The sequence below is a fragment of the Salvelinus sp. IW2-2015 genome, linkage group LG16, assembly GCF_002910315.2.
Source record: "Salvelinus sp. IW2-2015 linkage group LG16, ASM291031v2, whole genome shotgun sequence".
NCBI classification, from domain to species: Eukaryota; Metazoa; Chordata; class Actinopteri; order Salmoniformes; family Salmonidae; genus Salvelinus; species Salvelinus sp. IW2-2015.
The window spans coordinates 20,115,967-20,131,512 of record NC_036856.1 but is presented as its reverse complement, the minus strand read 5'-3'; the positions used below and the strand labels follow the sequence as shown (position 1 = coordinate 20,131,512).

The 15,546-nt window shown below is 41.7% G+C and overlaps 1 protein-coding gene across 1 annotated transcript in view; it reads left to right on the top strand.

Moving 5' to 3' along the window:
* The window catches only part of faf1 (Fas (TNFRSF6) associated factor 1), a 75,882-nt gene that overhangs the window by 15,635 nt on the left and 44,701 nt on the right, over window positions 1-15,546 (top strand). The window contains exon 7 of the mRNA XM_024004810.2: window positions 1,425-1,530. Coding sequence (XP_023860578.1) covers window positions 1,425-1,530 — 106 coding nt within the window. The remainder of the gene's footprint in view (window positions 1-1,424; window positions 1,531-15,546) is intronic.

Below are 15,546 nucleotides of genomic sequence, written 5' to 3'. Positions count from 1 at the left end.
AGAATGAAACCAATCTGTTGAGACTGCTCCTCCCCTGCAAAACTTGTTTATTTTTTTGTCTATAAAGTTAAGTGACATTTTACTCAGAACACCTCATGCCGTGTCAAGTACTCCTGAGAGGACACGGCCCGGTGCCTCCATGTATAGAGGTCACTGACGGCTGGCGCAAATGCTCAGGCGCAGGACAGCCTGATGGGAGTCAAGTGTAGAGAGGACATCATGAGAGGAGCTGAAAGCACTTTGTTGAGTCAGTAGTAGGACCCCGGAAGCAAAGATATTAATTCTCTATATTTGCTTAGGTCTTTTATCTCAATACGACCAACTTGCTGGAAGCCAAATCGCTAAGTAACAGAGGAGACAAATGCCTCACAGTATGGGCCACATAGTCCGCTCACGTTCAAAGTGTTTACTGTGTAAAGCCATAAGTCCCCATATTATTATTTATTATTATTGCTGTCTTCACAATGGCTTATGGTAATGCTACAACACAGCTACCCACTTTTCCCCTTTGCTGTTTCGTCTGCCAGAATCAGTCGGGACTGTGTCTAAACAAATCATGCCGATATTAGCTTGGTCCCCTATGTGAGTCCCCATTCCTCCCTCTCTCCTGCCTGCCTCTCCCTGCTCAACCCATTACATATGCATCCAGTCCTTCCACACCACACATTTTCAATCTTCCCGGTTAGCTACAACAAACATTACATTTACATATTGATTTCGTAGTTTTAGTCAATGTAAATATGCTGTCATTACAGTAAATTTGAGCTTCTGTTAACATAAGCTCGTCCAGATCTGCGCAGATTAAGGCAGTGATTGCATAATTAATGTGTGCTACATYTTAATTCCGACTATCCTTTTCCTCCTCGCTTCGAGTTGAGCTCTGATTAACTGCCTGGCTTGGACTAAGCTTCCGATTCATATTCACGAACACAGACTGAGCGTTTGCTCAAACCGCTACTTAACCTCAACGTTTATTATAAGTGAAGRGTCCAAAACTTTAATCTCTCTGTGAAGCACACAGTGTCTTCCTGTACTGTACACATCCTCAGTCATTGTTCATAGCTGCAAGCTAGGGCCTAGAACTCTCCACTTGTCTGCCCTTATTAAAAACCACTCTGGCCCAATGTATAGGAGCAACTTTGAGAAAAGTCAGTCTGACAAATCAATACATTGACTTGTCTGCCAGACCAGCAATGTTGATGTCACTGCTGTGGCCCCGTGTCCTGACCACCCCATGCTGGCTCAGGGAGCAGGCTGCTGCGCAGAAGAGGGACCCGGCACCAGGCCTGTCTGGACAGAGACGGAGGAGTGGGCACGAGCCCCAGGGGAGACGCAGGAAGTCATCTCACTGCAGGGATAAGTGTCTGACTAGTCTCAGCTTGTTCTCCACTTGACTCTTGTTTTATTTGTTCCTCCTTCTCCAGCGTTCTTCAGGAGTCATTAAATCAGAACTTCCTGCTCGTCATCAGCCACCGTGAAGCCCAGAGAGACTACAACCTCAACTTCCCTGGCAGCAGAACCATACAGGAGGTGGGTCTCCCTCTCTCTTCACATAATGTCCTGTCAGTGCTGAAAGATCTTCAAGATATGGCCTTCTACCAGTAGGATAGTTGTAAGGTTTGATTGATATTAGTTCTTATAAAACATAACCGCCATCACTGAGTAGGAACATTTTTAATATTTTAATTGACTATACAACTCTAATAAACGCTAACTGCAATCAAAGTTTTGCTCAGCCATGTTGCTACAATAGGAATTCATATCAATATTCTACATGAATGCTCAAATTTTACACACAGCTGTGGTGCATTGTTTGCTTACTGCAGCACCTCAATAGAGTTGGTAGTTATAATTTCTCTTCTCCAAGATTGCCCATCTATCAGGTCCACACAGCCAGTGACTTTCTAAATGTCCGAAAAGCTGTTTGAGGACAAATTGGCAAGCAACATTGGGGAGAAATGTGTTTGTGTAGTGGGGGTTGGGAACGGGTCATGCTCATTTTCTCTATCTGAAACCAAACACTGGATTTGGTAGCAGATTAAATATTCATACTGGGCCCACTGGCTTCCTATTTGCCCCTCTTTTTACTTATTACAGTCTCAGCTGCAGCTCGATCTGAGGGTTGAACGTGGTTGGGTGGGGGGACTGCCATGTAGACAACACCATAATCTATTCTGTTCAGTGTTTTCCCTATATGCATTTAGCAGTGGTGGGCTGCCCCTGCTAAATCGTTGTTGCCCCTCAAAGATATATACAAAAATCTTGCTCTCTCTCTTAATAAAAAATGTTTTCAGTGTTAATTTTAATTAAACAACTTAAACCAGATGTAAAGTATGTAGAAAAGATAATGGAGCTATAATTTTTGTATACACACTTTGTTTAAAAAAATTATCACCAAAATAACTAGACAATTCAAATGTCATGGCATCGGGCCATTGATCTTATGTTTGAGTCACTCATAGTATAACAGCAACACTTGTAGGATGTTAGAAATAATGAAAAAAACCTCTGCAGCCAATAGAATGATAGTAAAAAGCTTTGGAGCACCTTAAATTATGTTTTGGGCCAAAAGGCAAACTCTGCTTCATCATTCATGGAATGATCACAAATTGCACTGATATTGCCAACTACTTTAATTATATTTTTATTGGCAAGATTAGCCAATTTAGCTATGATATGCCAGCAACAAATGCTAACACTACACATCCAAGTATAACTGATCGAATTCTGAAAGACAAGCGTTGTTATTTTAAATTCCGTAAAGTGATTGTGGAAGAGGTGAAAAAATGATTGTTGTCTATCAACAATGACAAGACACTGGGGTCTGACAACTTGGATGGAAAATTACTGAGCATAATGGCGGATGATATTGCAACTCCTATTTGCCATATCTTCAATCTAAGCCTACTAGAAGGTGTGTGTGTGTGTGTGCGCCCTCAGGCCTGGAGGCAAGCAAAAGTAATTCCGGTACCAAAGAATAGTAAAGCTCCCTTGGTCGGCTATTTGAGCCAGTAAATCAGCCTTTTAGAAAATTTGTCAACTTTTGCACCCTTTGACCAGAAACGATGCTATTTTACAGTAAACAAATTGACAACAGACTTTCAGCAAGCACGGCACATATGGTAAAACGATTGTGGGAGCTGTTTTGTTAGACCTCAGTGCGGCTTTTGACATTATCGATCATAATCTGCTGCTGTAAAATGTATGTGTTATGGCATTACATCCCCTGCTATATTGTGGATAAAGAGTTACTTGTCTAACAGAACAGAGAGGGTGCTGTTTGAGGCGCTTCCATTAAAATATAATCTAGGTAGAATCAGGAATTCCCCAGGGCAGTTGTCTAGGCCCTTTGAGAAAAGTCATCTTTACTAATGATATGCCAGTGTCTATGTATGCGGTTGACTCAACACTATACACGTCAGCTACTACAGTGACTGAAATGACTGCAACACTTAACAAAGAGCTGCAGTTAGTTTCAGAATGGGTGGCAAGGAATAAGTTACATTGCTTTTCATTTTTGAAATATTTGGAAGTATTTGGATCAAAACACTCACTAAAGCCTAAATCTTGTAATAATTWATGTGGAAATTGAACAAGTTGAGGTGACTAAACTGCTTGGAGGAAACCTGGATTGTAAACTGTCGTGGTCAAATCATGTTGATACAACAGTAGCTAAGATGTGGAGAAATCTGTCCATTTAATACATTGTTACTCTGCCTTAACACTATCAACTAGGCAGGTCCTGCAGGCCCTAGTTTTGTCGCKRCTGTTCTACTGTTCAGTCGTGTGGTCAGGTGCCACAGAGGGACCTCAAATTACTATTGGCTCAGAACAGGGCAGCACGGCTGGCCCTTAAATGTTCACGAAGAGCTAATATTAATAATATGCATGTAAATCTCTCATGGCTCAAAGTATAGGAGAGATTGACTTCATCACTACTTGTTTTTGTAAGAAGTGTTGACAGGCTGAATGCACCGAGCTATCTTTTTAAACTACTAGCACACAGCTCTGACACCCATGCATATCCCYCAAGACATCCCATCATAGGTCTCTTTACTATCCCCAAGTCCAGAACAGATGATGGGAGGCGCGCAGTACTACGTAGAGTCATGGCAACATGGAACTCTATTCCACGTCAGGTAACTGATGCAAGCAGTAGAATCTGATAAAAATACACCTTATGGAACAGCAGGTACTGTGAAGAGACARGTGCACAGACACACACTCTACCCACACATAAACATGGATTTTGTATTGTAGATAAGTGCATTCGTAAAGTATTCAGACCCCTTCCCCTTTTCCACATTTTATATTAGTCTTATTTTTTAAATTGATTAGATAATTGTTTCCCTCATTAATCTACACAAAATACCCCATAATGACAAAGCGATAACAGGTTTTTAGACATTTTAGCAAATTTACTTAAGAATTCACACCCTTTGCTATGAGACTCGAAATTGAACTCAGGTGCATCCTGTTTCCATTGATGATCCTTGACGTTTCTACAACTTGATTGGAGTCCACCTGTGGTAAATTCAATTGATTGGACATGATTTGGAAAGGCACACACCTGTCTATATATGGTCCCACTGTTGACAGTGCATGTCCGAGCAAAAACCAAGCCATGAGGTTGACGGAATTGTGTGTAGAGCTCCGAGACCAGATTGTGTCGAGTCTCAGATCTGGGGGAAGGGTACCAAAACATTTCTGCAGCATTGAAGGTACCCAAGAACACAGTGACCTCCATTATTCTTSAATGGAAGAAGTTTGGATCCACCAAGACTCTTCCTTGAGCTGTCCTCCACTGCCAAACTGAGCAATCAAAGTAGGTCAGGGAGGTGACCAAGAACCCAATGGTCACTTGACAGAGCTCCAGAGTTCCTCTGTGGAGATGGGAGAACCTCCCAGAAGGACAACCATCTCTGCAGCACTCCACCAAACAGGCCTTTATTGTAGTGGCCAGACGGAAGCCACTCCTCAGTAAAAGGCACATGACAGCCTGCTTGGAGTTTGCCAAAAGGCACCTAAAGGACTGTCAGACCATGAGAAACAAGATTCTCTGGTCTGATGAAACCAAGATTGAACTCTTGGTCCTGAATGCCAAGCGTCACGTCTGGAGGAAACCAAGCACCATCCCTACAGTGAAGCATGGTGGTGGCAGCATCATGCTGTGGGAATGTTTTTCAGCAAGAGTGGGAGTGGGAGTGGCTTCGAGTCCCTGAATYTCCTTGAGTGGCCCAGCCAAAGCTCGGACTTGAACCTGATCGAACATCTCTGAAGAGACCTGAAAATAGCTTTGCAGCGAGGCTCCCCWTRCAAGCTGACAGAGCTTGAGAGGATCTGCAGAGAAGAATGAAAGAAACTCCCAAAATACAGGTGTGCCAAGCTTGTAGCGTCATACTCAAGAAGACTCAAGGCTGTAATCGCTGCCAATGGAGGTTCAACAAAGTACTGAGTAAAGGGTCTGAACACTTATGTAAATGTGCTATTTCACTATTCAGTATTTCAGCCGTTCTAAACCTGTTTTTGCTTTGTTGTTATGGGCTATTGTGTGGATATTGGGAGGGGAAAATAACAATTTTATCAATTTTAGAATAAGGCTGTAACTTAATGTGTAAAAAGTCAAGGGGTGTGAATACTTTCCTAATGCACTGTATTGGCTAGTAGAGCAGTGGCCTGAGGGCGCGTACTTTAAATTCTTATTTTATTTTCCCATACAAAAATAATACATTTAAAAAAGGCCGATACTAACATTGACTTTCATTGTACTGTTGCATGGGATGGCAAATTTAGAGGCCAAAACTTAACTCAAGCATACAAAAATAATCATATTAGGTGTTATATATTATTAGACGATAGCATAGTCATTACAAGCAGTGTAGTTAAGCAACATTTAAATATTGAGTGGAGTACAGCACAGGGTAGCAGCAGCTCATCAACCCAGTTATGAAGCTGGACTAGACCATTTATCCTGTATAGGCTGCCATATTTTGTATAACAGACTTCTATTGGAGGTATGGTATTGAATCTTTTCCATATGCATTACATTACCTAAATCCAGTAACCACATTTCAAAGGTAGGTACAGTCTCCAATTTCCAAAATTGCATTATGAGCCTTTTGGCTAATATAGTACAAAGATAGACAGCCTTCCCTTCCTTGTTATTCCCATCAACTGTACCAAACAGAGCGATCAATCGGTCTGGGGCTGTAACTCTATCAAAGGCTTTAGATAAGTACTCAGAAATGAGAGCCCAGTAAACATGTAACTTAGGATGTCCAAAATAAGTGGGTCAAAGTCCCCTCATCCTGCTTGCTCCTCTCACACAGTGGTGAGGTGTCTGGGAATATTTTATGCAGTTTCACATTTGAGTAATGTAACCTGTGTATCACCTTAAACTGAACAAGGTTGTGCCTGGCATTCACAGAACTGTGTTTTATATTCCTGAGAGCTTCTACCCAGTTCTCATTGGAGATTTCTGAACCATGTTCCTGCTCTCAAGCCCTTTTTAATAGTGTATGTAGTAGAGGTCGACCGATTTATGATTTTAACGCCGATACCGATTTATTGGAGGACAGAAAAAGCCGATACCGATTAATCGGCCGATTTTAAAATAATATATATATATATATATATATACACACTGCTCAAAACACTTAAACAACACAATGTAACTCCAAGTCAATCACACTTCTGTGAAATCAAACTGTCCACTTAGGAAGCAACACTGATTGACAATAAATTTCACATGCTGTTGTGCAAATGGAATAGACAACAGGTGGAAATTAATAGGCAATTAGCAAGACACCCCCAATAAAGGAGTGGTTCTGCAGGTGGTGACCACAGACCACTTCTCAGTTCCTATGCTTCCTTGCTGATTTGGTCACTTTTGAATGCTGGCGGTGCTTTCACTCGTGGTAGCATGAGACTGAGTCTACAACCCACACAAGTGGCTCAGGTAGTGCAGCTCATCCAGGATGGCACATCAATGCGAGCTGTGGCAAGAAGGTTAATTCTTACGAGGATTAAATGTCAGGAATTGTGAAACTGAATTTAAATGTTTTTGGCTAAGGTGTATGTAAACTTATGACTTCAACTGTGCCTCTGTGGGCCTGTAGCAAATTATAAAGTCTAGAGACTGACCCTTTTGAATGGGGTTTGACAAGGATATCTAATGTAGGATTCTTTGGCTTAATGCCATACTGTGGGATGTGTCCTTAATAAATTCCTGATTTGGAGGTATCTGATAAAGTGTTGTTGGCATGTTAAACTTACCCTGTGATTGTTGAAATGTAGCTAAATGACCAATGTATAAGTTACCGATTGTTGTGAGCCCCTTCTCTCTCCACTGTGATAACACCATATTATCCAATGCATGATTCAGGCAAATCGGGCTGTCAATGTATACAGTGGGTATGTTAAGAAAATACAGAATCTGTTTCCAGATCCTTAGTGTGACAAATGACTGGGTTAGAGTCATAAGTGGCCTTTTTCACATATGCTGGGCTGTTAACAAGTGCAGGGAGTGAGGAACGTTGACCGGAGGTCTGCTCAATCAAAAGTCATGAAGGCATATCATTCTGTCAGATCCCAGGTAAACTTTCCCTCCAGAAAGACACAATGTTCAGATTAGCAGCCCAATAATACAGTTTAAAGTGAGGAAGGCCAAAACCCCCCCTGTACTTTCTTAAATGCTTCTTTGAAATTCTGGCTGCCTTGTTATCCCATAAGAATGGAATTATTATTGAATCCAGTTTCTTAAAATAGCTTTGTGGTATGAAATTGGGTAGATATTGGAAGAAGTAAAGAAACCTGGGTAGGACAACCATTTGGAGTGTTTATACAACCAACCAAGGAGAAAGGCCGAGTTCTCCAAAAATCTGTATTTTGTTAAAGCTGATCAATTTTCATATCCCAATTCGTTTTCAATAGCTGATTTAAGTTTTGTCACTGATGCCAAGGCTTGTGAACTTGTCCATCACTGTTCTAAATGGGGTAGTTTGTAGAAATGGCACAACCACAGGCGGTGATATTGGCATCAATTTGCTTTTTTGCCAGTGTATCTTGTAGCCAGAGAAGGAGCCAAATGAATTCATCAAGTTAAGTAAGGGGGGAATAGTTTCAGGCTTGGATAAAAACAAATGAACAGTCTGCATTGAGGGAAATTTTGTTCTGTGTGTCTTATTTTAACGGGAGCTATATCGGCACATACACAAATGAGAGTAGCAAGGGGTTCCATGGCTAAAGCGAAGAGAGCAGGTGAAATAGGGCACCCCTGTCGGCAGCCTTTGAACAGGTGGAATGACTGCAACATCTCTTGATTGGTTACCACGGATGCTATTGGGTGTGCATAAATAATTCTTATCCAATTAATACATCCCTTTCCAAACCCGAAATGCTCCAGAACCGACATATACTTCCGCTCAATCTGATCAAACGCCTTCTCTGTGTCAAGCAATTACCACTGCCTCAACTTTATGATCATGATACATTACGTTGAAAAGGCATCTCAAATTGTAGTATATATGTCGACCTGGGATAAAACCTGTCTGGTCAGGGTGTATGATGTCAAACAATTTTTTTTCTATCGGTTTGCCAATTATCTTTGTCAACACCTTATTTTCTATGGGGAGCAACAACACGGGGCGATAAGAAGACATCTCCGTGGAATCTATCTTTTTTCAAGATCAGTGCTATAGTAGCCTCATACAGTGTTTGTGGGAGTTTGGCATTTTCTTTGGATTGTTTAAACATTCGCAACATAAGTGGAGCTAGACTGGCGCAATACTATTTAGAGAATTCTATTACATATCCATCGGGCCCAAGTGCCTTGCTGTTTGGAAATTGTGCTATTGCTGTGTTAATCGCCTCTAAAGTTATCCTGGCATCAAGTGCAGCAGCTGCCCCCCTGTCTAGTTTAGGAAGTTCACATTCAGTGACAAAGCGTTCCATAGTTTGTAGATCAGTAGCATCGCATTTCGATTGATATAGCTCTGAGTAAAACTGCACAAAACATTTATTAATATCCTGCGGGTCTGTTACTATTTTACCATTGTCTCTTTTATTTTATGAATAGCTCTAGATGCCTGTACATGCCTTAGCTGTCATGCTAATAATCGATGTGGTTTATCACCCAGTTCAAAATAATTTTGTTGCGTTCTAGCAAGTAAAGAGCCCACCTGTTTCGGAAGGATGGTACTGTATTCATATTTAAACTTTGATCTTCTCAAGGACTGCATTCGAGGAATTCATAATAAAACCTCCTGTTCCCTTAACTCTCTTTCAATTTCTTTCAGCCTAGTATTGGCGCGTTTCTTCCCCTCTGATGTATATGAAATAATGTAACCTCTAATCACAGCATTGAGAGATTCCCAAAGGGTGGAGTAGTCAACATCCCCCGTGTCGTTAGCTTTATTCCCCCTCGGAGCTATCTGCTCCTTCAAACACTGACAAAGTATCATCTTTCAACAAGTATGCGTCTAAGCGCCACGGTCGTAGACACATTGTCGAGTTTCAGCACCATGGACAACAGAGAGTGGTCCGTAATTACAATCGGATGATGGGTAACCGACGCAGCTGCTGAAATTTAGTTTGGAGTACAACAAAAAATAGTAAATMATGGAATATGACATGAACTGACAAAGAATGACCCACCCAATAGATAGACATTAGTCTCTAAATATCGACTATGTTACGGGTTGTCATCAATGTATTTAGACTGACACTGGCATTTGATTGTTGAAGTGGCCTTGATAGCTGTTTTAACTGTACATTAGATCCTCTTTTAGATAAAGTCACCTCCAACAATAACACTTGTATTTGAGATATTTGGTATGGCCTTAAATTTCGTTTGAAAAAATAATGGATCATCGACGGTAGGTCCATATAAATTGACCAAGGTTATTGGTATCGAATTCAGTGTACCAGCCACAATAATATACTGACCATTTAGGATCTGAAATCGAGGATGAGTAAATAAAAGGAATGTTTTTCCTTATCAGGATTGCTACCCCTCTAGCTTTTGCATCAAAATTAGACTGGTATATCTGACCGATCCAGCCGACTCCGTTTTGGCCTGAGCCGAGCGTTTTATTGAGTTTCTTGAAGAAGCACTATGTCAGCGCCCAGTGATTTTTAAGATGAGAACAACATTAGCTCTATTCACGACATGACCTAAGCCATTACAGTTCCAACTGACTATCTTTAATCCACCAGGTCTACTCTGTGCCTGGTCACTTTGGCATTTCTTATTTTAGAGCAAATTGTTGCTGTCATACAAAACGAAAAACATCCCACTGTGTGGGAACTTGTCATGCCACGTGTACTAAAAGTAAACATGAAACACAGACCACGTCCTCTTACTGAGTGACTTCTCCAAACGAAGCACTCCTTGACTAACACACAAACCTTAGTTCAGGCTTTATGTCTAGGCACCCTAACTTGGCATCTATAGGCTCTGCATATAAAACGAATATTAGATAACACATAACTCTCACATTGGGACTAAAACATGATAGGCTAAACAATGCTATATAAGCAATAACATATCACCCATCATAAGTACCAATCTCTGATCTTTTGATCAAAAAGACATCGGTAGGAAATTCAAACACATTCCTCAGCCAGGGAGCTTGCGTGACAAGAACAGGTCAGCCTCTCTTGGGTTGTCAAACGTAGGTGTTGATCCCTCGACTGTCACCTCAAACCAGGCTGGGAAGAGGAATCCATATCGCATGTTGGCCGCCCTGCATTTCTTGCGCAACTCATCATACTCTTTCTGTTGGTTCCTCACCTCCTTAGTAAGATCTGGGTAGAAAGACACCCTGGCTCCTTTGTAGTTAAGGGGGAACTTTTGACTAGCCAGTTTAAGGATGAGATCCCTGGTCTGGAGATAGTGCAGTCGTGCAATGAATGTCCTTGGTGGTGCTGGCTTCGTTGCCTGGGATCTGTGTGCGCGGTCGATCGGGATGGGTGTTTTGAAGTGTTCACTCTAGCAATGCTGGTATCGGCTCTGAAACAAATTCAAAGGAATTCCCTTTCTCAGTGTCCTCCTGGGTCCCAAATATTCGGATGTTCTGGTGTCTTGAATGCGACTCGAGCATTTCCAGTCGGGCTTTCATGGTTTTGTGATTTTTTTTTCTTCTCTATGTCCTGTAGCCTGGCCTCGTGATTAACTGTCTGCTCGACCTCATGCACCCTGCCATTGGTTGCCTTCACAGTTTCAGTCAAAGTCCCAATACGCTTTGAGATATCAGCCAACCTTGTGTCCACCTTCTTGCTTAGTGAGTTTATAGCAGCCAGTAGGTCACTTGGAGTAGGTTATATTGGGAGCTAGCATCTTCAGCTAACTCCTCGTTGGARGGTGATATTGAAATCGGTTCGTTGTCTGTCTCATCCAAATTCTTGTTTAGGACCCCCTTTTTTTGGTGCATTTTCCCATTTATCGTATTGCCAGATAATGTTTGATATTATAGGTGGTGAGAAATTAATATTAAATATGAATTATTTTAAAATTGAGCGGAGCTCTAACAAAACACGTCTTTTCCATAGCTTGCTCTCTAGTGCCCCCGAGGGGGGAACTTAATGTGTTGCAAAAAGTGTTATGTAATATTTTATATAACATTATAACTGTCTCAATGTTGCTGTACCCCAGGAAGAGTCCTTAATAAATACAAATAGGATGGCCACCATTGCCCACGCGATCCTTAAAAAATACAAATAGGATGGCCACCATTGCCCACGCCCACTAGCCCCCCCCACTAACTTTACCGCCACTGCAGAAAAAATCCTAGGGGAAACACTGCAGTTGCTCTCTTTTCATCCGTTGCAGCTTTAGCCTCTAGTGTTTCCACTTAGTTAGCTCAGAGGACTAAAACAAAGTGTTCTATTATAAGGAAACACCTCATCCTCTTTCTCTTGTTTTAATAGCATATGCAGAGCAATCTGAAATGGCTCCATTAATTATTCACAGCAGGTAGTCTGGTCCACGTTAAGTGTAATAAGCTCCCCATGGACTGACAGTGTCGCTGAAATACCTCTCTTCAATGTGAGCGATACTGGGGTACGTAACGCACTCGGGGAGTAGCCTCCATTTGAAGTTTGAATCAAGTTTGTTGGGACCAAGTAAGAATGTTGAGTCGGCAATGACCTCTGACAGTCCCAAGGCGCAAAACATTCTGATTGATAAAAGCAAGATGATATTCAAGTACAAATGTATCATCTTTGTGGGAAAGTTGTTTTCATTCTGTTCATGTCAAAGGCAGCATTTCCACTACTGGTGACTCGAGCGACYCCAAAGTGCCAGTGGTTATTGTTTCTGTCTCTCATAATTAGTCAGACTGCAGACAGACCGTATTGTTGTGTTTTGCTGGTGCATCGGTTAGATTGGTTTCCTGGGCCCCAGCGTCCCCTGCTCTTGGTGTTGCTGACTGCATGGCGCTGGTGACCATTACTGTAATCAGTCTACTTTACGGGTTTGTAATGGTGCTAATTGAAGAGATTAATACAGCAGCAGCGGAGTGAGGGTGTCCTCTCCCCTTCCTCAGGCAGATGGTTTTGATGAGCACCCACTGTGAACCTTAAGTGTTTCTGCTGGGATTACAAACACTGGGGAGGGGTCCCTGTTGTGAAGAAGGGGAAAAGAAACGATGAAGAGGGCTAGTAGCTTGTTGGGGGAGCAGGCYAGGGGACAAAGCAGAATCAAACAGTCCTCCATGTCCTCCCACATGCTTGTCTTTAGGCATTCTGTTCCCCCAAAAGAGAATATGAGGCCCAGCACCTTTACCACCGTTAATCGATCTGTGGAACACTGCGTGTTGGGCACATATTTACTGTTTGGTCATTGACAGTTTTATTTAGTATTTTATTTTTTGCACCAAAACGTGTAGAACATAATAAAAGATGCAGGTGATGTTTCATAAACTAAAAGGTGGAAAACTGCTATTTGTATCGTCAAGTGCCAGGCCTAAAGAACATCAAAGGGTTTTGGAATACTTCATAAAACTCAATGAATTCTTAGAATAAGTATTGTGGGGAAATATGCAGTTGGCTGTCTATTAATTGACTTGCCAAGTAAAAGTTGTAAGGGATTGTATTGTGGTCATGGAGATCTGAATGATCAAATAAGAACGCAACAAAGAAGCAACACCATATTCAAAGATGCAGCCAGCCGCATTTCGTCCATTCTGTCCCCAACACTGCCACATAGGGAGCCCACTGCAAACCATCTTTCTCATCCTCTTTTGTCTTAGTTGAAGACCAGCCGATGGTCTCTGCTTATGCATATCAATGGGGAGAGAGTCCTGTCCTCTTGTTTGTCTTTGCCAAAAGCTCTGGCTTTGCCTTGTGGCTCCCAGGGAACGGCTCCCTGCTCTCCTCGCTCGCCACAGTTCGGCCTCGGGGGCTCTGATTGGCATTCACAGCCAAAATGTGGGGGTACGCTAAGCTGGAGCGCAAATGTTTGCCAGGAAAGTGGCGGGTAGAATYGTGATGGCCGATGGGTCTGGAGTGTCCGTGATCAGAAGAGTTGTCCGGGGGATTTCTCCACCCCTTGCCGTTTCTCCTCTGCAGCTGGGGAGAGGAACAGAGAAAAGAAAGGGGGGAGAGAGACTGAATGAAAGGCATCTGGTGCTGGAGAGCTTGTGACTGTTTAACGGCAACCTTTTCTTCTCTTTGATTTTGCTCCAGCCAAGGATTACTAGTACTTGGCATTTCYAATGATTTGATCATTAATGTTTCTGTGTATGTTGCCCAAGCACTGTGATATCGAGTACATGCTGGTCTCAGCCTTAACAGCAGGGAAGGGCTTTCTGTGTGTGTTAAATTCTGTTAAGTTATTAAAATGTGTTATTACAGTGGATAATTCATTTTCTATCTATGTCCTTGAGTAAAATGACACCGACTCAAAGCATTTGTCACAAACTATTTTTTTCATTGTCTGCGTCTCAAACTGCTATTACCTTTGTAGTCACAGCCCTTTTTGTTATTACTTAAACATTTACATTTCAACAGGGAAATCCCATTGAGACCAAGGCATATTTTGCATAGGGAGCCATGCATGTATACAAAATTCACATTTACAAATGCAATGCAAGCAATTTAAGAAAAGCAATCCCATTCCTCAACAAGGAGGTCCTCCATTAACAACTACCCCACTCCAGAGCATCAAGGTGCAGAGAGCTCTGCAGATCATTCTATCCACGGGTGCKAAAAAATAACTGAATGCAGATGTACCTAATTCCATAGAGATCAACGGGACCTCTAGAAAGGGGGAATTTCTGTGGAATGTGGATTTGCACAAGGCGTTTGACACGGTTGACCATAGTATCATGTGCTACAAAATGAAAGCCCTTGGTTTTAACCGCAGGACCAAATGGTGGATGTTAATGGAAAACATTCTAGTGCGAAAGGGATCAGCTGTGGAGTCCCGCAGAGGAGCATCCTTGGTCCACTTCTCTTCCTACTGTACATTTAACGATAAAATCAGCCTGCTCTCGTAATTAGTTTTTTTTTATGCGGGTAACTACTCTACTGGTGTCCCATAAGAACAAAGCCTCGGTCAAAGAGCTCCTTAGTGCAGAGTTATCCAATATCAGTAAATGGCTTTCAGATAACAAACTTTCTCTGCATCTTTGAAAAACAGAATCCATCTTATTTGGTTCCAGAGTAAAGCTTGCATGATCCCCTGATTTTAGTGCCAAAGTGGGCAACTCGGTGGTTACACCAAAAACTTCAGTCAGCGACCTTGGGTGTGAATTGGATAAGTACCTGACTGGTGACACTATGCCCCTAAAGGTTTTAACAAAGATAAACCAAAGCATTTAATTCTTAGCTAAGACCTGAAAATATCTTGATAGTGACAAACTAAAGACTCTGGCAGGTGCGCTAGTTCAGTGACACTTTGATTATGCGTACACATACCTAAACCTTTAAAGAATAAGCTACAGACCAGCTACAAAACAAGCTGGTGAGTATTATAATATTAATTCAACTTTGTCTGGTCCATGTAATTTTGGACCAGACCAAGGTACCTTTCAAATTATTTGACTTATTAGATATGTCCACCAATACAACACTAAAGCCAAAGACTATTGCKTTTTTTTAAATTWATTTTTATTGTTGTATCTGGTAAGAAGACATTTTTATATATGGGTACTGTTTCAKGCAACAAAATACCACAGRAACTCCAAGCCATGCCGACCATAACTTAATTTAAAAAGAATGTCAAAAGCTGGCTAATGATCAAGCAATAGAAAATGTTTAATGTCTGTATGTAATGCTCTAGGTTATGACAACATTGTCCTTTTTGTTTTGTGTAACCAAAGTACGCCTAGTTTACCCTAGGCCTACTAAGTTTTGATGAAGTGTGCAATTGGCATGCTGAATGCAGGAATGTCCACTAGAGGTGTTTCCAGATAATTTAATGTTAATTTCTCTTCCATAAGCTGCCRCAAACATCGTTTTAGAAAGTAAGTCCAACTGGCTTCACAACCGCAGACCACATGTATGGCGTTGTGTGTGCGAGCGGTTTGCTCATGTCAACATTGT